This window comes from Tyto alba, unplaced genomic scaffold (assembly GCF_018691265.1).
Source record: "Tyto alba isolate M040663 unplaced genomic scaffold, T.alba_DEE_v4.0 Super-Scaffold_42, whole genome shotgun sequence".
In the NCBI taxonomy this organism is placed as follows: Eukaryota; Metazoa; Chordata; class Aves; order Strigiformes; family Tytonidae; genus Tyto; species Tyto alba.
The window spans coordinates 29,610,510-29,630,449 of record NW_024881318.1 but is presented as its reverse complement, the minus strand read 5'-3'; the positions used below and the strand labels follow the sequence as shown (position 1 = coordinate 29,630,449).

The 19,940-nt window shown below is 37.9% G+C and overlaps 1 protein-coding gene across 1 annotated transcript in view; it reads right to left on the bottom strand.

The window, feature by feature from the left end:
* Positions 1-4,349: 4,349 nt before the first annotated feature.
* Positions 4,350-19,940, bottom strand: part of TBCA (tubulin folding cofactor A) — a 31,459-nt gene continuing 15,868 nt past the window's right edge. Inside the window, exons 2-4 of the mRNA XM_042804862.1 lie at positions 15,796-15,901; positions 7,547-7,633; positions 4,350-4,589 (exon numbers count right to left, since the gene is read on the bottom strand). Of these exons, the coding sequence (XP_042660796.1) occupies positions 4,509-4,589; positions 7,547-7,633; positions 15,796-15,901 (274 nt within the window). The 3' untranslated portion in view covers positions 4,350-4,508. The remainder of the gene's footprint in view (positions 4,590-7,546; positions 7,634-15,795; positions 15,902-19,940) is intronic.

Sequence of the window (19,940 nt, the reverse complement as noted above, 5' to 3'; positions counted from 1 at the left end):
AATATTTTGATTTGAAAGAAAACACATTATTCTGACTCTTATGCTAGTAAGCTATGGCCATAAATGACCTGTACACAGTGATGCTCCTTGTGCAATTGCTTTTGGACCAGATTGTGCTTTCCCCAGCTCCCCATACTTCAGTCATTCAATTTTTTTTTATTTTTGATATAAAATTTCAGTTGTCTTATTTGTGTTGTTGGTTGGTCTATAATGTGGCCAATTATAAGAACAGATTTCCATATTTCAAGTAAGTGGTACCTGTTTAGCTAATAAATAAAAGGGTAAAAGTATGTAGTGGCAGCTGTTTCCTCTGCTTGCGCTGTGGAAGAAATAACTGATACAGACATTGGACTCTAAGCAGAGGTTCAGGGTTACAAATCCCAGACAGAGAGATGCAACTTAGTTACTGCAATTAAGGCTGGAAAAATAGGGGTGAGGAAATTATTTGTGGCTTAATAGTGTGCTTCCTGCAGTTCGTGCTGAAGCATGGAGGTTTCTTTGATCCTCTTCTTAAGTATTCAACTATAGTCTGTGGTTTTCTGAAGAAAATTTAAGTTCTTTTCCTGGATCTTGCTCCCAGAACATAAACACCATAAAACAACAGCCCATAAGATGGTGCTAATAAATTGCAAGGCTTGCTTTTCATGCAGACTGTTTGAAGGAACTTTATTTTGAGATGTGTTATATTGGAGGCCTGTCAGGAACATTGTTTTAGACTCATGGTTACTTTTATGAATATAAGAAACTTACCTTTAAAGAATTCTTGTGAAATTATTGCTGGGTAAGACAATGCTTTGTATTAAAACATTTATAGTAACATAACAAAAGCAACTGGCCTGTAAATTAGCCAGTTATAAGAAATTACCTGTGTGTGGAAGTTTTTCAAGTGAAGGAAGGAGTTTAAATTAGAGGGCAGAGTTTTGACACTACTTCCAGTTTTGATTATACAGTATAACTGAGGGCTTAAGACTAGTTTCCAGGAGAAGGTACCAAGTTTATTCTGTATTTCAGATGCAGCACATCTTCTGAATGAAAGAGTAAGAATCTTAACTGTGTAACGGTAAACTTAAAAGCAGGTTGTAGCTAGCAAAGACATGATCAGAGCAATGGGCACAGAACTTATAACTTACTTCCAAATTGTTATCTTAAGTCTTTTTCTTCTCAAATCACCCTTTTGTTTCATCAGTTGGGTGTAATGTGGACTTCTGTTCTGCTATGACCTCTCAGTAAAACAAATGCTTTGTTAACTGGCAAATAATTGAGAAACTTCTTAAACATATTCTGCCAGCAAGAGAGGCATAATTGAAACCATAGTACCACTGTCCATGGTGTAAAAAATGCATTCATTATAAGAGTGCAGTATGAAGACTGAGTGATAAATTAACATGTATCATCATATGAAAAGGTAAATACAGCTCATCTATCTTAGTTAGACTTAGAAAGGCATCAGTAAAGCTAGTGACAAGGTTCAAAGAGGATGGAGGCCAAAAATGTTGCCCACAGGATTGTTCTTTTTTGGGATGCTCTCTTGTATTTGCTAATGCAGACTGTGTATCTCCAAAGAGTAGATAAAATATTACTTGATGTGCTACTGCCTTTTGAGTTTGGGATCTGAGAGAGTAGTAACAGTACTACAGTTTATGATTAATTTCCTGCATTTTACTTCACTGTGGAACTTGGATCCAGTCTAAATAATGTTTTGTCACTAAAAATAATTTTCTTTATGAATAATCTGCATCTAGTCACTCAGAGCACTGCTGGAAAAAAACAGTCCACTGCACTATGTCACTGGATTAATTGTTCTGCTAGCATGAGTAATGCTAGCATGACTTTGCTTCAAGGGGCCAGTCCTGTTATTGCTGTGTTGTCACAATTTTTTGTTATAGTTTTTACAGGTGTCATGCTTCTGTGCTTTCAAAAGTTAGACACTTCCAGAGGCATCTGGAAACAAGAAGAGAGCAAGTACTTTAAGGTATGAACACACCTTGATCTCCATCAGTGAGGATGGCTATTTTCTATACAACAGAACATGCTCAGTTTTGGAGAACTTAGGAAAGAAGAAATGGGTAGGGGAAGAGCATCATCTTGGTTCATGATGCAGTTGGAGGGAGATAGAAAATAGCTTGGGCAGAAAAGTGTTAGGCAAGCATGAGAAACCACTCTGCCCTAGAAACTATTGCACCAAGAAACGCTTCCCTACAGTCTGGTTTATATGGTAGCTACTCAGTCCCGTGTGCTTTTAACTCTTAAATGACAACTTAAGCCATATCACAATGCTACTTTCCTTCAGCCACTATAGGTCACACCTCTGTTTAGCTTTCATGCTGACTGCATTTTTTGTGGCACTCAGTGACTGCACATAATTTTTCTGTGCATTTGTCTTCCAGAAATGTGTATTCTTTCTTCTGAAGAAGAGTAACTTTTATTTTAAATTATGTTTTACCCAGAAGACTCAATACCTCCCCATACCTCCTTTTTAGCTCAGCGTTTATTCACCACACTCCGCTTCATTGCTGCAAGCACAGAATTGCTGTTATGCTGACTGCAGCCGATCAGCTAAGACGTGATCTGCCTCATCCACTCCAGCTACCTTTCCTGGTGAAGGTCCATAATCTTAGCTGGCTGAAATGAGTAAAGACAGATGTTCTGCTCAATAGCAGTTCATTTGTGCTGTGAACTGGGCAGTGTCTGTTGGGTGGTTACATGCCAAGGACACAATGCTAGTAAGAATGTGTGCAGGTACTCTTATGAAACCATAGAGATGACTGTCGACAGCCAACATGGCATCACTAAGGGCAAATTGTGCCTGACAAAATTGGTGGCCTGCGATGTGGTTCATGTTGGTGGATAACGGAATAGCAACTGACATCATCTACCTAGACTTGTGCAAAGCATTTGATGCTGTCCCACATGACAGCCTTGTCTCAGATTGGAGACACAGATTTGATGGATGGACCACTTGGTGGATAAGGAATTGGCTGGATGGTTGCACTGAGAGTTGTGGTCAGGGGCTCGATTTCCAAGTGGAGAGTGGTGACAAGTGGTGTTCCTCAGGGGTTGGTGTTGGGACCAGCGCTGTTTAACATCTTTGTTGGCGACATGGGCCGTGGGATTGAGTGCACCCTCAGCAAGATTGTGGATGACACCGAGCTGTGTGGTGTGGTCGACACACTGGAGGGCAGGGATGCCATCCAGAGGGACCTGGACAGGCTTGAGAGGTGGGACTGTGCAAACTTCATGAAGTGTTCAGCAAGGCCAAGTATAAGGTCCTGCACATTGGTCGAGGCAATCCAGAGCACAAGACACTTGTGAGTGACACTAGAATCACAGAATGGTTTGGGTTGGAAGGGACCTTAAAGACCATCCAGCTCCAACCCCCCTGCCACGGGCAGGGACACCTGCCACTACACCAGGTTGGTCCCAGCCCCGTCCAGCCTGGCCTTGAACCCTTCCAGGGAAGGGGCAGCCACAGCTTCTCTGGGCAACCTGTGCCAGAGTCTCACCACCCTCACAGGAAAGAATTTATTCCTTAAATGTAGAAATCTTCCTTTCATGTAGAAAGCTTTACTGTTCCTCAGCAGAGTTTATTGTTTGCTGCTTAGGAGAAGCACAGCTTTTGTACATAATGTTTCAATGGTCTTCCAGGTAGATTAAGCATTCTTCTATTACCCATTAGTTCTCTTTAATCTGTGGGGTTTGTGCTTTGTTAAAAAACTCACTTAGGCCAAAGTGCTTTCAGAAGAAGCCTTCAGTCCAGAACTCTTACCAGCAGATCCAACTGACAACATACTAGTCAGCTGCTAAATTCTGTTTCTTGAAAAAGTAACAGAACTTTGATCAATGGTAATGGTGTGAATTGGTCTCTCTGAATCAACCCCAGGCAAACTGAGAAAGATTTGGAACCAGCTCTTAATTCTATTTTGGGCTCAAAGATAAACCAGAAGTACACACTTGATAAAATTACAGATACATTGCATCACAGGAAAAAGATGGGTGACTTTGAAGGATCATTTAGTTCATTCCCTCTTTCAGCAAATATTGTTATGCTATAACAGCCTGAAATTATTTCAACTATAAGGTGCTTCTTAAACCCATTGCAGGGGGTTTAGAACAAGATGAATCTTTAGGGTCCCTTCCAACCCAAACCATTCTATGATTCTATTTCATTCTATAATATTTACTGGTCCCTCACATTCTTTAAATAGGCTAAGAAACAAAGTTTAGTTGAATTGTTCAGATCAAGTTTGTATTACGCTTGTATTGACTATTAAATTTGGTTTATTTTTCCTTTTTGTAATTGAGGTGAACTGTAAATGTTTTATTCTGCCTGAATATGGAACACACAGATGTTTCAGAATATCCTTTATTTGATACACCTTGCAGTTAGAGAAAGGCTAGTTTGCATAAAGGGAACCTTAGCAAGTCAACAATAGTAATAGAGCCATAGTCAAATAAAAGTGTGAAATGGACCCAGTGCTAATGCATATAAAGAGATTACTGAAAAACTTCTAGGCTTCAAGCTTCACTGACTCCAGTATGGAACGTGCTTCTTTATACTCTTCAGCTTCTTCCAATTCTTTTTCATTTTCCTGGAATAAAAAATACTTTTTTGAGTACTTCAAAAATAATTGACATGGGATTAAATTTAAAGTGGCAACAATGAAAGGAGAAGGCTGAGGTACTCAACAACTTTTTTGCATCAGTCTTCACTGGCAACCTTGCTTCCCACAGCCCTTGAGTGGATGGACCTCAAGCCAGGGACTTGGGGAGCAAAGTCCTTCCCACTGTCAGAGAAGATCATGTTTGTGATCACTGGTGGAACCTGAATGTGCATAAGTCTCTGAGACCTGACAAGATGCATCCCAGAGTCCTGAGGGAATTGGCTGATGTTGTTGCAAAGACACTTTCCATGACATCTGAAAAGTCATGACAGTCAGGTGAAGTTCCCAGATATTGGAACAAGGGAAACATTGCACCCATTTTTAAAAAGGGTAGAAAGGAGGCCCCTGGGAACTACCAACCTGTCAGCCTCACCTCTGTACCTGGGAAGATCATGGAACAGATACTCCTAGAAGCTATTCTGAGGCACATGGAGAACAGGAAGGTGATTTGAGACAGACAAGATAGCTTCAGCAAGGGCAAATCTTGCTTGACTAACCTAGTGGCTGTCTATGATGGAGTGACTACATCAGTGGACGAGGTAAAAGCTATTGATGTCATCTATCTGGACTTCTGTTAAGGCCTCTGACACGGTCCCCCACAACATCCTTCTCTCTAAACTGGAGAGAGATGGATTGGATAGGTGGACTGGTCAGGGCATGAGGAATTGGTTGGATGGTTGCATCAGAGAGTAGTGGTTAATGGGTCACTATCTGGATGGAGATCAGTGATGAGTGATATCATTCAGGGGTCCTTATAGGGACCAGTACTGCTTAATGCCTTCATCAATGACCTGGACAGTGGGGTCAACCTGAAAGATGGGGTTGACATACCTGAGGGACAGGATGCCATTCAGAGGGACCTGGACAAGCTCAAGAATTGAGCCCATATGAACTTCAGGAGGTTCAACAAGGCCATGTGCAAGGTCCTGCACCTGGGTTGGGGCAACCTCTGGTATCAATACAGACTGGGGGATGAAGGGGTGGAGAGCAGCCCTGTGGAAAAGGACTCGGGGGTCCTGGTGGGTGAAAAATTGGGCATGAGCTGGCAATGTGTGCTTGCAGCCCAGAAAGCCAACTGTATCCTGGCTGCATCACAAGAAGCATGGCCAGCAGGTAGAGGGAGGTGATTCTGCCCCTCTACTCTGCTCTGGCAAGACCCCACCTGAAGGACTGCATCCAGCTCTGGAGTACTCAAGCACAGGAAAGGCATAGACCTGTTGGAGCAGGTCCAGAGGGGGGTTGCCACAAAAATGATGAGGGCTGCAACACCTCTCCTGTGAGGACAGGCTGAGAGAGTTGGGGTTGTTTAGGCTGAGGAAGAGAATGCTCCAGGGAGGCCTTATAGTGGCCTTCCAGTACTTCAAGAGGGCTGATAAGGAAGATAGAGGTACACTAGTAGGGGCTGTAGCAACAGGACAAGGTTAGTGGTTTTAAAGTAAAAGAGGGTAGATTCAAACTAGATATAAGGAAGAAATTTTTTGTGTTGAGGGTGGTAAAACACTGGAACAAGTTGCCCAGAGACATGGTAGATGCCTCATCCCTGGAAACATTCAAGGTCATGTTGGACAGGGCTCTGAGCAACCTGATCTAGTGTAAGGTGTCCCTGCTAATGGCAGGGGGTTTGAACTAGATGACCATTATAGGTTCCTTCCAACCCAAACCATTCTATGAAACAATGGATATACTGAAAACATTAATTCTACATGACTCAAAGCAGAGGTAATTTCTGTTGTCCATACCTTTATTTTAGTCTGTTAAATATTTAAAACTAAGAACAGCATAACTGGAACCAGTAAGAACAGACCTTAGAACAAGAGTACCATTAGGAAGAAGCTTAAGCAGATTGACAATTGAAAAAACCTACTACTATCTAGTTGATCTTAATAAAAGCATTGAAGGTGAGCTAAGCACAGAAAGTAACTCTTAAAGACGTCCAAATTCTTATCAACAATAGTAATTCCCCCCATTCCTTGTTTTAAGTTTGTTCAGCACACTGTATGGATCAATAGCACCACTTCTGCATGCCACTGAAATCTAGACCAGCTAACTGTTAAGTAACTAGTTGAATGACAGGACGACCCTACAACCTGCCAGGTACTGAGCATTTATTTTAGAAAACAGTAGAGACATACCTGAGGATATGACACCTTGAGTGTTTTTTTGAGAAGGGATTTGCATTTTAGCCATCAAATATGTCTGGGTCTCAATTTAGGGTAGGTATTTTTAGCCTCACAGTAGCATTTACAAGTGTAGCTGAATTCTTGATGAGAAGGCAACTTTTTAAAAGAAGCATGATGATCTCCAAACTTAGTATAGTCTCAGTGAATCTATTTGTACAAGATACTATTTATTCCTGCAGGTATGCGTATCTTAAAAATGTGGCAGTAGTGCTCACCTCACTAATAAAACAAAGCAATATTCAGCTAGGACTCGGCTGTCTTGTTTCTTGTCCATAGCATAACAGAAGTAGCAAGCAAAGTATTTTGCCTATTTCAGTTTGCTACAAGCACATTACATACATCTACACTATCTAGAAAACTATCTAAAGCACGTGAACTGTTTTTTCTGATCATGTAACTAGCACAGGAATCCAGAGTCCATTCTAGCAGTCCAGTATTTAAGTGTATGTTGAGTGTACGCTCCATTAAAGACAGCTTTAATATTCTAACACACACAGTTTTCAGAGACTGAAGACAAGTCTGCAAAGACAGTTATCTAAAATGAAATACTGGTATGTTATATGATGCTAGTCTTGGGACCTATGAAAAGTAATTCTTCAATCCAGTTCTAATGTGCTGCAATTGCATTGCAGAAAAGCATTTTTATCCAAGTTCATCAAGGAACAGCAGCATTTCTTGATCAGTGGGTTATGGTGCTGTACTTACTAGTAGTTGAGTAAGATCTGCATGTGCAACTTCTAATCTGCGCTGGCAGTCTGGAATCATCATTCGTGACTCTTGTAAGATCTCCATCTGTGAAAATTAGAAGTCAATGAAATGAGAATGTATTCCACATAGGAACATTATTTTTTCAGGTAAGTCTTTACTCTGAAAAATCAGTAGTCCAGTCATCATCTAGAAACTTCAGAACAGGTGTACCTATCTTCTGAACAGGCTTTTTTAATAAGAGACATTCACTCAGCATAATTGCTTAAAACTCTCTTAATTTACAGGACACTTCCATTTAATTTGTGCTTAATTAAATATAAAATATTAAGTGCAAAAGAGTATTTGGAACAATTTTTCCCTTAGAAAAAAAGTACTGCCTGGTAAGCTTTCCATACAGCATTTGTTAAAAAGGCTATTTAAAACAAACTTTCTCCTGCTGTCATGAAGCAGCTTCATCCAAAATGGGATCAGCTGGTTATATAAATATCTCCTGCATCTTTTGGGTAATAAAGAAGAACAGTGTTCAGATAATACCACATAGAGATAATTACTGCATGAAAAAAGTTATTGAGTTATTGATCACATTGTGTGCACACTGCAGGAGGCTCTGACTGAAAGACAAAGGTAAAGAAAAATGAAAAGCAAAGACCAGCAGGCTCATATTTTTGATGCTTATCATGCATAAAAAGTTATTACTTATCCTTGTGCTTCATTTTAGGAGAAAGATTATTCTCACCATGCACTTTGAACAAAATTACTAAACTGGCACCCCACTGAATGTGAACATCCTGCCTCCTCCTACAGAAAACAACTTCAGATTTAAACAAGGGAACATTTATTTCATGGAACATTTCTGGATCTGAAATCCAACCACTGAGAAGAAAAGGTGTGCAGAGTTGTTCAGTAATGTTAAATCTATTTAGAAATTAAAATCTGTTAGATATTTAAATATGAAACCTCTTGTGCATTTGGAATAATCTGCAACAGAAGGCACTCCCTTTAAATGGCTTAATTCTGTCATTCCTATGTTGTATTCTCCTTTCAGTGTTAATACTGCTGTACCAAAAGAGTCATTGTAAGAGGGAAGATAAGGACTTCCTGTATGCATAAACACATTCTTAGCTATAGCTTATGTAGCAAGACATTATCACCGTGTTTTTAAGTGTCATATATTTAAATTAGTTCAAGTCAATTTTAGAGAAAGGGCTTAAAAACTTTCTTTCTAATTTTCTTTCAGATACTCTAGGACAAAATCTGCCTACTTGAATAAAACAAAGACGGTTGACAAATGTTTTAAAAAACCAAGAAGTTAAATACCCCCAAGTACTAGTTCTCATTGGTATTATCACTTTTAAGCATTCAGTGTTGGACTGTACTAAAAATAAGACTAGGAACACTGCATATTACACTGTCATCAGTGAATGAATAAATAAAGGTTTGTAAGGTTTGTAACTTCCATAGAATGAGGTGTGCCATAAACTGCATGAGATAACACCTTCTGCTTTATGTAGTAGAAATTTGTTCTATAAAGAATACCTACAGAAGTGAGAATATCCAATAATTACTTCACTGGGCCAGCACTGCTAAACAGTTGTACATTGTATAGCTGTAGATGATGGGAAAAATAATAATTTATTTGATATATGTCACTCAATAAGTGATCCAGAAAGGCATATAAATCTAGAATCTGTAAGCTGTAGTCCTGACTGCTGCAAGAAAAGTACAAAACTACCCCAATCGCTCTGTTCAAAACAGAATTTGACTGAGATCCAAAGGGGTTCCCGAGTTTTATTTATATTTGCCTGCAGTTATGCAGTAATAAATAAAACACAGAAGGATGATAAATCCTGAAACTATATTCAGTAGATGCAAACAGTTGGAGACTGGAACAGGAATTTTGTGGAACCAATATTATTAGTTGATTACCAAACTACCTATGCAAACTTTGATAACTTCTGCATAAATCACATTTTCTTAAAGTAATGCTGATAATCCCAAATAGACCATTTACTGTTACAAATGCTTATAATAAAGTAAAGTCAAAAGCTCAGATAATTTAATAAGCTTTAGGACTGGAATTTTTAAAGTGTTTGCTCTCCTAATTCTATCAAAATTTTATCAAACTTTCTGACTGAACTCTAAGTAGTTTAAATTATAAGCAGGTCACAGAAGAAGTTACTACATGAAAGTTAGCTAACTTTGTGAAGAACCATAAATATCTGCAAGGTTTCTGTGAATTACAGTGCCAAACATAAGTGTTAAAAAACTGGAGTAACTGAAGTGCATCTAAATAAAGTGTTAAGACAAAAGCAATAAAGCACAAAAATATTTACGGGGAGAAGCAAACTGAATTTGTTGTCAATAGGGGCACATAGGACCAAGAGTTCTTGTGGCCACAGCAAGGATGACGTTCCCTTTCATTTGAGCATACTGAAAAAGCCAGTTAAACGAATCTCTTCAACTGGCTACATTTCTAGTCAGTTGTCTTTTAGGATTTAAGGTATTTCTACTAAGGGAGCAGATGTCTGGCATCTGTCAAAAGAAAGCAGTTTCCTCAGATGTGTCAATATCAAGTATTCTGCAAGGGGAAGCAATTTTGCTGAGCCTGACATGTATTGTATAATGGGGACAACAGTTTTATCAGCTTTAGAAAGATGGAGAGTTTGTTTGTTTGTTTGTTTTCCAGCTGACCCCCATCTAACCAAGAGATTTAGAAATATGCAGATCCACAAATAATTTGAAAACAACAAGAAAACTTCCACAGGGGCCTCTGTCTTTCTTTGATCTTAGAATCCTAATAAACTACTGGGTCATACGGTATAGTGACAATACTGTTTTATACAACAGGAGTGGTGTGCTAAACACAAGATAGGCTAAAAACATGATAAATACGAATGAATCATAAATGTACCAGTTATATACACACACGAGTATATAGTAATGCTTTTAAATACTGCCTCATAATCACTTGCTCTCTGTTGCATAGATAATCATAACAGCATGGATCTACTCAAATAGAGTAGGGAGGAAAAGAAAATGACATGCAAGTAATTCAGTTTGCTAAGAAAAGTACTACTGGTTTGAACGGCTTTTGATCGGGAAGTTTGTAAAACACAAAATCCACTGACTGATTACCCCACGTCTGATGAAAAGACAGACACCCAAGAGAAAAAAGGCCATCTGTAAGTATCATGAACACCAGTGATTCCAAAATTAATAATACTACTAAAGAAGAGAATGTAGTGCAAAGTAAGCAGTCATGCTAAGACTACTGATTGGCTAATCAATGTATTTGTAACTTAAATCCACAGCATGGCATTACTTCTCACCTCACTGGTAACCAGAGACTTTAAAGGCACAGTGTGCTTGGTCAGGATGGTGGCGCAGGGACATAGGGAGTGGTACAGCATAGGTGATGCAGGAGAAAGCTGGGCATAGGGAATGCAGGAACTCAGAGGAAATACAGCATTAAGGTGAATACAAAGGGAAAAAACCCCAAACACACACAAAAACTGTATGAAACTGAAAGTTTATTAGTTCTACTTCCTTTGAGGCAACTTGTTTTATTTTCACATAACAGCCCCAAAAGAACCTTGAGCTATCTACAAATACACAATACAAGAGCATACTGCAGTCCGTTATAGGTGAGTTGTCAAAAACAATCATCAAAACACTTCCAAAGGACCATGAAGAAAAGCTTTCAGTAAAGAATTGGCAAATGTTATCTTGTTTCTATAGTGCTTGGACATTTCAAGAACTGAAATGGCCACGTGTCAACCACAAGCCACCTACCATTTGTAAGAAGGCCTAAGGAGAAAACCATTAAATCTAATGCTTTAGTATTTCAGATGAGCTTTCTCTGCAGTTCCTCTCAGGTGAGGGCTAATCTCCTTTCTTCTACGGCAGATCACTTTAGGACATAAAAGGCAGAAAGGTTCCTTTGGTCTTTTCTGAAGAAAGTTTGCCACTGGCTATTTTCCACTAACATACAACTGTCAGGTTTTCTTCATTGTCAGCAGTGGAGGGTGGAGGGCGGACACCATGTGAGTTAAAGGTAAAAAATGGAAATGCTTTTCAGAGGACAGAAGCAAAACTCCATGTGCTCCACTGAAACAGTTTTTAATTAAATACACTGTATCATAAATTACAGATATTGTTCCTTTAAAATTAACTTAAGAGAATGACAATGGAATTACCCATTACAGAAAGTTGTCATTTAATCAGCAGGCAACGTATTTCCTTCCAGCAACTCAAAATTCTACCTGAACAGATCCATGTTGATGCAAGTACAAACCTCACCTTGTGAATAAGTGAGGGGTGATAAACATCTGAATGAAGAGGTTTCTTTGGAATTGCCATAGAGATAACACTGACAAAAGAAAGACTTGCTTTCCCAACAAGAATGGCTCAACCTTGTTAGAACAGCCAAATTTTCTGTCTGCTACTCCCTCCCCCAGCTTTTTGTGGGGCAGGTTAAGCTTGGGGGAGAGGTTGAAAGGGTTGGGATTTTTTTTCTCTTCCTTTTTTTAGGTGGTTTGTTAAGATACAGATCCTGAATCCATGCTTAATGTAATGCATGCTTTTCTAAAATGTAGCAGGCTGGTTAGGAGACGTTTTAGAATAAGCTTGCAGGTTTATGAGGAATCTCCCATTTGTTTTGTGGAGGTGAAATACCTGGGGAAATATATGTGCTAAAATTGGAAGCAGAACAGACATGGCAAATTCCCTACATAGACAGAAGTCAGAAAAGTCAAGTCCAGATTTTCTTTCCTCCCTCTAGAGCACTGCAAAAGAGAGTCCAACTGATGAAGAAATGAATCATGTCCCATCGTGGTGGCAAGTCTTTTCTACCATAGGAATGTTGCCATACTAACTTATTCCAAATACTGCATGAGTGCTTTTAATCTTCAGCATAAAGTCTGGAATCCAAAAGGAACTTACACCTGCCTAGATAGAAAGGAAAACAGCCTCTAGAAAACAGAAGGAAAAAAGGAATATCACAGTAATGATTTTTCACCATTTGGTCTCTTTCAGAAAGCACGTTAGGCAATAAACCCAAAGTCTGAAAGCATTTTTAATACCAGTTGTATGTTACAAATATTATTCTGTACTTAGTACAGAGAATTCCTTTTAAGGAAACGAACTGTGTTTGTTAAAGATGTTAAAATACGTAAGGGGGAGCACTGGACTCTTCATTAGCATTTCCACTGCCTCTTTACCCAGGCAATTAGGGCTAGAGTTCAGATTATTAAGTAAAGATCATCCATTCCTATGAAAAAAAAAATTATGAAAATAATCAGACTGAAGTGAAACTGTATGTTTCATTTATTCTTATTGTACTTGATTGGTGAGAAGAATGAAACTTTGAACCAATGGGGTAAGAGGTGGAAAGAGCTAAAAATGTAAAAAGCCAAGTGAACTAACTGGAATATTTCTTTAAGACTAAACAGACATTTAAAAATGAAAGAGCTACAGAACATGACAATATACTTTTCAGTGAGAACTCCTCCAGAAACAAGATTAGCAGCAAATTCTCATCTTCCACAATAAATTTCAAACACAATACACATTGTTTCCAAATGTATTTCTTTTTATCTGTTTCAGGACATACTCTACCTTTCACTCAACAAAGCAAGAAAAATATTGCTGTTTTCACTAATACTTGTAAAAAACCTATGTATTAGCAAGATGTACTTTATGCATTCTTATCAGTAAAAATGCTGACAGTTAACAAAAACACCAGAGTGTATCTACAATCCCACTAAAAGGAAACAGATATCTCAGGCTTTTCCCACACTCACAACCATCAAGATAAAAGCATTATCTAGGAAAGGATGTTTATTTGTATGGCACACATCAACCACAAAAATACAGGAAACTACTGGTTCCTATGGTTAGTCTGCACTCACGAGTCAGCGTATACCAGCACCCAGCCCTGCGAGAAAACAGTCCTCCTTGTTTCTGATACTGTACCTGCTCCTCATTAAGTATGTCCTTCTGGACAGCCCAGGTGAACCACAGTATCTAACAATTGCCAACTACCCCAGTTGGTCCCTGCCTCAGAGTGCCTAGAGATCATTCAGATTCCCAGGAACCACAAGCTGCCCCACTGCATAAGGAGTTAGGAGAAAAATATTGAGTCAAACCCTAACTATTACTCTACAGAAGGCCTGATCCCTCCTTACAGACCAGACACACTCTGAAGTTTACACATGCTGTAGGAATGGCATTATTTATTTTGAAGTAAAATCTTCCATAGTCACTTTTGTACTGCTAAACTGTATGTTCTACCGTAGAGTTGTAACTAGAAAGCTAATTGAGAATAGTAGTATATCAAGAGGTAGGTAATGCTTTTATGCATCCCTCCCTCAACTCTGGATTGATTGGTATATACATACCTGATTTAGCTGATACCTCAGATAAAGTAATAGTTAAAATTATTCTAGTCTCAAACTGAATTCATTCCCATCCTCTAAATGTTACTTTTCATTACTGAAATAAAGACTACAACTGTATTTTTAAATAAATATAGTTATTCAGATTAGCAATTATTAACTAAAAGCAAGCCTTAAAATGTGTAACTACAGATAATTTTCCTGAAAAACACCTCAAACTATTAACTCTATCCGAAATACGGTTCTGAGCAAACTCTCCTGGTATTATATAATTTTCTTCAGATGGACAGATTTGATCCTATGAAAAGTGTGCACATTCTTTCTGAGTCTCAAAATTCTTCATAACCTAAAATATTAATAACTTCCAGAATGCAAAGTGCACTGAAAGAACAAGAAGTGAAGATGTCATTGGAGGAACCAGTTGCTTTCAAAGTGGCTCAGGCAATTTCTGAATGAATCAAGACTGTTCTCTGTGAAGGCTTTTGTCACTGGTCTCTGAGAACACCTTCAAGTAGTATGTAACGTTTCACTTCACAGTGGAAGTTCACAGCCTCCACTGTTTCTCACTTTGATGATATCTTGCGGGTCACTGTGGAAATACCACAGTGCAGTCAAATAATCTGATGAATGGGGGACACTAAAAATGGGAATTGCATTCATTAGTTCTTGTTAGCACCAACGAATCTTCAGAAAGACTATTGTTTTATAGAATCTTATAGTCTCAGTCCGTGGTGAAGCAGAAGATGCTCAGCTCTATAAATACTTTATTTGTATACAGATTCTTTATTTGTATTTCTTATGACATAAGGAAAGCAGGGCAGGACACATACACATGAACTGAAATATGTACTTACTAAAAAGTTGGTTTAGCTTGTTATAATAGGGCTTTCTCCTATCCTGTTTTTGTTAAATTTTATATTTGAGTTTTGTTTAACTTATTTTTCCATTCTTTAAAAATTAAGATGGGAGAACAGTAGGTTAGGTTTTATAACACAATGTCATCAGATTACTGAAACGTGAAAATAATTTTAAATTACAGTTTCAGTTTCTGTGAAGATTTAAGAGAAAACATCTGGGAAATTCTTGGGGGGAAAAAAAAAAACATAGTTAAAAGATAACATATTTAGAAATGCCACAATTTTGTAAAATAGAAACTCAAATCTCCCAAACCCAAGCCTTCTCCCAGAGAAAAGGAAAGTTAACACTCCTCCTTCCAAAAGGACATCTGTCTCCAACCACTGTCCTTAGTGGGAAACCTTCCAATAAAAATTTAGTCATATTGTAATAGTGACACTAAACCATACTCTAGAGCAGATGAAATTACAGCATGCACCTTGAAGTCAGTGCCTTCACTACACGCTCTAGCAGCTGCCAGAAGCAGCCACATACCTACTGTTCTCTCTCTTTGAGGTCTGTGATTTTACTAAAGGGATACTAGAATACTCAAGAGCTGAAATATTTAATCTTCATACTAACTATCAAGCATTCTCACTTCACTGTAACATTTGCACTTACCAGGAAGCACTCAGTTTACCTAAATGCATCCAGACCATGTATTTTCAGGTTCTTGGTGTTTCTGAGAGAGTTCATGATGGCCTCATATAGACTGTTAGGGAGTGATTAGACATCCTGACACCAAGTGCTAAGTAATCCATATGCAGTCGTCTTATAATTTAACAGTTCTGGAGTAAAGGAAGTTTCTACAAATGCTTACTATGACTTTTATGATTTTAGTCTAATATTTGTATAACAGGAGTCTGCAAAAAGGTAAAGGAGATTATTTTATTTAAGGATGACTGATTAAATTAAAGCAAAGAAGGATTTTATAAAACAAGTTTTAGTATAGTTTACCTGCTTCTTAATTCTGTAATCATCGCATGCTTCAGCTTTCATTTTTTCAATCTTTTCTTCTTGTTGTTTTGCTTCTTTTTCATACATAACTTTTTCTTTTGCCAATCTGCAATTAAACCAAGTGATTGTGTTAATCTAGTTCCATTACAGTATAAAGTCACACCATTAATAACAACTCTCCCACCCCAAAAGCTGCAGCCCTGTAAGATAATACACAGTTTTATAAAAAAAGGCTCTTAACCACTGCAAAAAACTGCATCTAGTAAATGCTGAATTTAGCTACAACGTATAATGATTCTTATGAGAATAATTTATATTAAGAATACTTTTAAAGATTCTGTGTGAGCTCATTAATATAGACTATCCTTAAAAAGCTATATATTGGTACTTAATTTCAAATATATAACAGAAACAGATAAGCTGCCTTGTAGATCTGGATGACTGTTAATAAAGATAGTAGTACAGAGAAGAAAGCTATCTGTCTCAAAAAAGCCCTCACATCACAGGTAGACAAAATAAACAACATTAAGATGGCTGCAAAGACAACATTGTTATCATTGGCTTTTAGGTCAGCATTTGACAGACTTTCTGAACATCATCCAGGTTCTGATAATTTTGCAAATGACCTATACTGGCTGTTATAGTCATGTGGTCTTTCCTATTCAGTACAAAATAACATGACTGTACCTGCATTAGTAAATGAACAATGATAGACATCCTTCTTAATAGTAACTTTTTTCAAAGTTATCCCATGTAAATAAAAAGAAGGAGCACTTTCAGGTTTGCAGTGATCCCAGAATGTTGGGTTTTTTGTTTTGTTTTGGTGGGTTTTTGGTTTTTTTTTTTTTTTTTTTTTTTTTTTTTTTTACCCCTGATCAATGGCATGAAATGTAGTATTTCCCATATTAGTTTTTGTAAAATTCCCAAATTACACAGTAGCCTCACAGTGTTGCGTTCCTTTGAGTATTTTCTCCATTTACCTTGATGCTGGTTTGGGGGTTACAGACAAAAGTAATGGTTCCATAACTTACATTATAGCAATTTTCTTTATGGCCTATCGTTCAAAGGGAAAATAATCCATCTTTTAATCCTAATAGTTGAGAACAGGATGCTTTTTGCTAACAAGCATAGATTCAAGAGTAATATAAAAAATTTTGAAGATCGGAAGGGGATATTAAGGTAGTCTAGTCTGATGCTCTGCAGTAATTTTTACATTGCAAAATCTCATTATCAAATTTTATTATTTGTTGCTACTGCAGTTCTGCTGTTGCATCTCCTACATCATTATTGTGAGAAAATGCTCAATTGCCAATTATCAATGGCTCAGACAGGATGTGTTGTGAAGCACTTTTTATTACGTTCTTGCAAGACCGGGCACCTCACCAGGGGGATGTGCCAAACAGCCATAGTGCAATGGTTTATATCCCTGTCTCTGGACCACAAATTCCCTCCCCTGATTCCTCACTGGCTGAGTACTACAGAGTGTACACATTTCCCAAACTGCCTACCAACATGCCTCTTCATGCATGTGTTCATACATCGCCGCATGTTCATGGAAATGAACCTTGGCTCTCTCCAGGGCGGAGAAGTTAATATGCATGAGCTCATCACACTAGCATACTAAGATGAAAAGTTCAAAAGTTCAGGTTCCCCCAGCCTTTTGGTATCTCCATCCACCGAAAACTAGTTCCAAGTACTGGGTCATCATAGTTAACAAAAGGACCGCTTATCTTCTGGCCACAGGCTAGGTGTGAATCGCTCCTCCTTTATCAGACTTGAACACTCCTTCCTTCCCTTATATTATGTATGTTTATTAGGTATACACTGGATTACTTAATGCTAGATCTGAACCAAAACGTCCTCAGGATTTAGAGAATAACGAAGTAATTTTGGATCAGCTAATTCAGAACCAAAACAAACACTGAGATGCTCCTGCAAACTTGAGAGTGTGCCAAAGAAAATCCTTTCCCAAACAAGAAAAAGCATCAGATCGGCCTATATATGATTAAGGAGAACTGAACAGCCAAAAGAATGTAATCAGATCCAAGAAACATAGAATATATCATACAAATGAAAAGTGAATAAATAAAGGTCTAATAGAGAGCTTCATGGTCACGTTAACACATCAGAGCAAATTAATTCCTAATTCATCACAGTTAAGTGCCCTACTAGAAGTGCTGCTGAGGATGGAAAGAATGGTACTAGGGTGACAAGAACCTTTTGTGAACTGAAGCTGCCACAAAAGCACCAGAGACTATACTGATATTGCAACAGCAGAAACTCTCCCTGCTTTTGTTAGAATTCACATCATCATCTTGTTTTGCTGAAACAGCCTTAAACTGTGGCTCCACAACAGCTGACATAAGATGCTGGACTGTGGCAACACACACCTGAACTCTTTTTGACCCTTTTGGGGACAGACCATCAGAGAGGGCCTTCAGTCTTATAAAGAAGCTTTAACAAAGTGTAGAGCATGTACCCTAGGTATTGTCTAGGCCAGTTTCTACATATCAACCAAGTACTAGCTTTGAGAAGTAGTACTGGGGAAAGAGAGCAACCTAATTACTAATAATAAAGACACTAAATCAGTGGCTGTAATTCCAACTACTGGAACTAGCTCCAGTATTAGCATCAGCAAATATTGATTTAATAGAGGATGAGTTAATTGTTTGATCAAGGTTACTTGATTTAATTCCAGACAGTATTATTTGCTTTGCTATTTTTAGGTTCCAAAAAAGTTAATTTTAATCAACTTATGAGACAGATTTTTTTTTTTTTGAAAGAGAATAGCAAATTCCCTTGAGAAAGAGGATGAGAGAGATGATTAAACACAGTTTTTATGTTGATTCACTTATTGAAACGTGCATGCCATTGAAACTAAAGGCAACCTGCATTGCTAAGCCCAGCATTTTAAATTATTTTAATTTTTAGCTAAAACAAAGGCACAATGTTTGTCATTACCTGTGTTTTCACATTCACATCTCCCTCTATGCACACCAACTTTTCAAACTGACTGCTATTCAGGCTTGCTTACTTTTAATCAAACAGGAAAGGACTGCATGCTCTGGCCTAGTTTAGAACTAAATATAACAATTTTTTGCTCAAATTTCTCCTATCTGGATACTTAAGAATTGCATCCATATTTATCTACCTATTTCTATTTCTGTAGTAATTGTACATTTACAAAACTTGAAACATTTTGCTTTCAAAAAAGTAAACACATGAAACCTGAAATATGAGACCATTTTCTGTGACAAATTTTCCACTGCACTCTGTTCAGTAATCAGAATTGTCCAATTTAACGTTCCATTTATCATTCATAAGATTGGGATGCTGATGTTTAATGCTATTAAGAAGTTTTGATTTAAAAACATCTTCTGTACTAGATCCTTCTTCTAGTTGTCATGAAGCCATTTCTACTGAATATGTAGCCTGGGGAGATGCTAAATGAAATCAATAGCTGGCTTTCAAAATGAAAGTGAAATTTCATAGTGGAGCAATACTACTCCCTAATCATCTCTTAAAAATTTCAGCAGACTTCCACACAAAAATACACACATGATAATCTGTTCCTCTCTTCTTCCTCCACCCTTTGTCTATCTAGAAAGAAGATTCTGGGTTGGGGTTTTTTGTTTGTTTTTTTGTGGGTTTGTTTGGGGGTTTTTGTTTTGTTTTGTTTCAAAAAGATGAAAATGGATACTAAACCATAATCTTTATATATGGTATGTGGTCATACACAGTGAACAGAGTAAGAATAGCCCAGTAGGCACCAGAAAAAGCCAGACTATAAGTTGCTGCATTTCAAGTACACAGGTCATTTATAGATGAAAAAACCTGCAACCATAAAAACCACTACAGGCATAACTTTAGCAGACAGTCTACAGTGTCATAATAAATATAAGCTACATTAACTGGAAGAATCCCACCCCACCCTCAAAACAGAGGAGGAACCAACATAGATTACTTATCATGATTATACTTGTATACTACACATATATACACATAACTTGTCTATTACACATATATAGCCCTTATTCTACGATAGACAGTTGCTTAAAATATCCTCTTGTTTTTAACCAGTCACCTAGTATTCATCTGAAACCCTGTGGTTAGCCTTATTTCAGCTACACAATATCCTGCATACT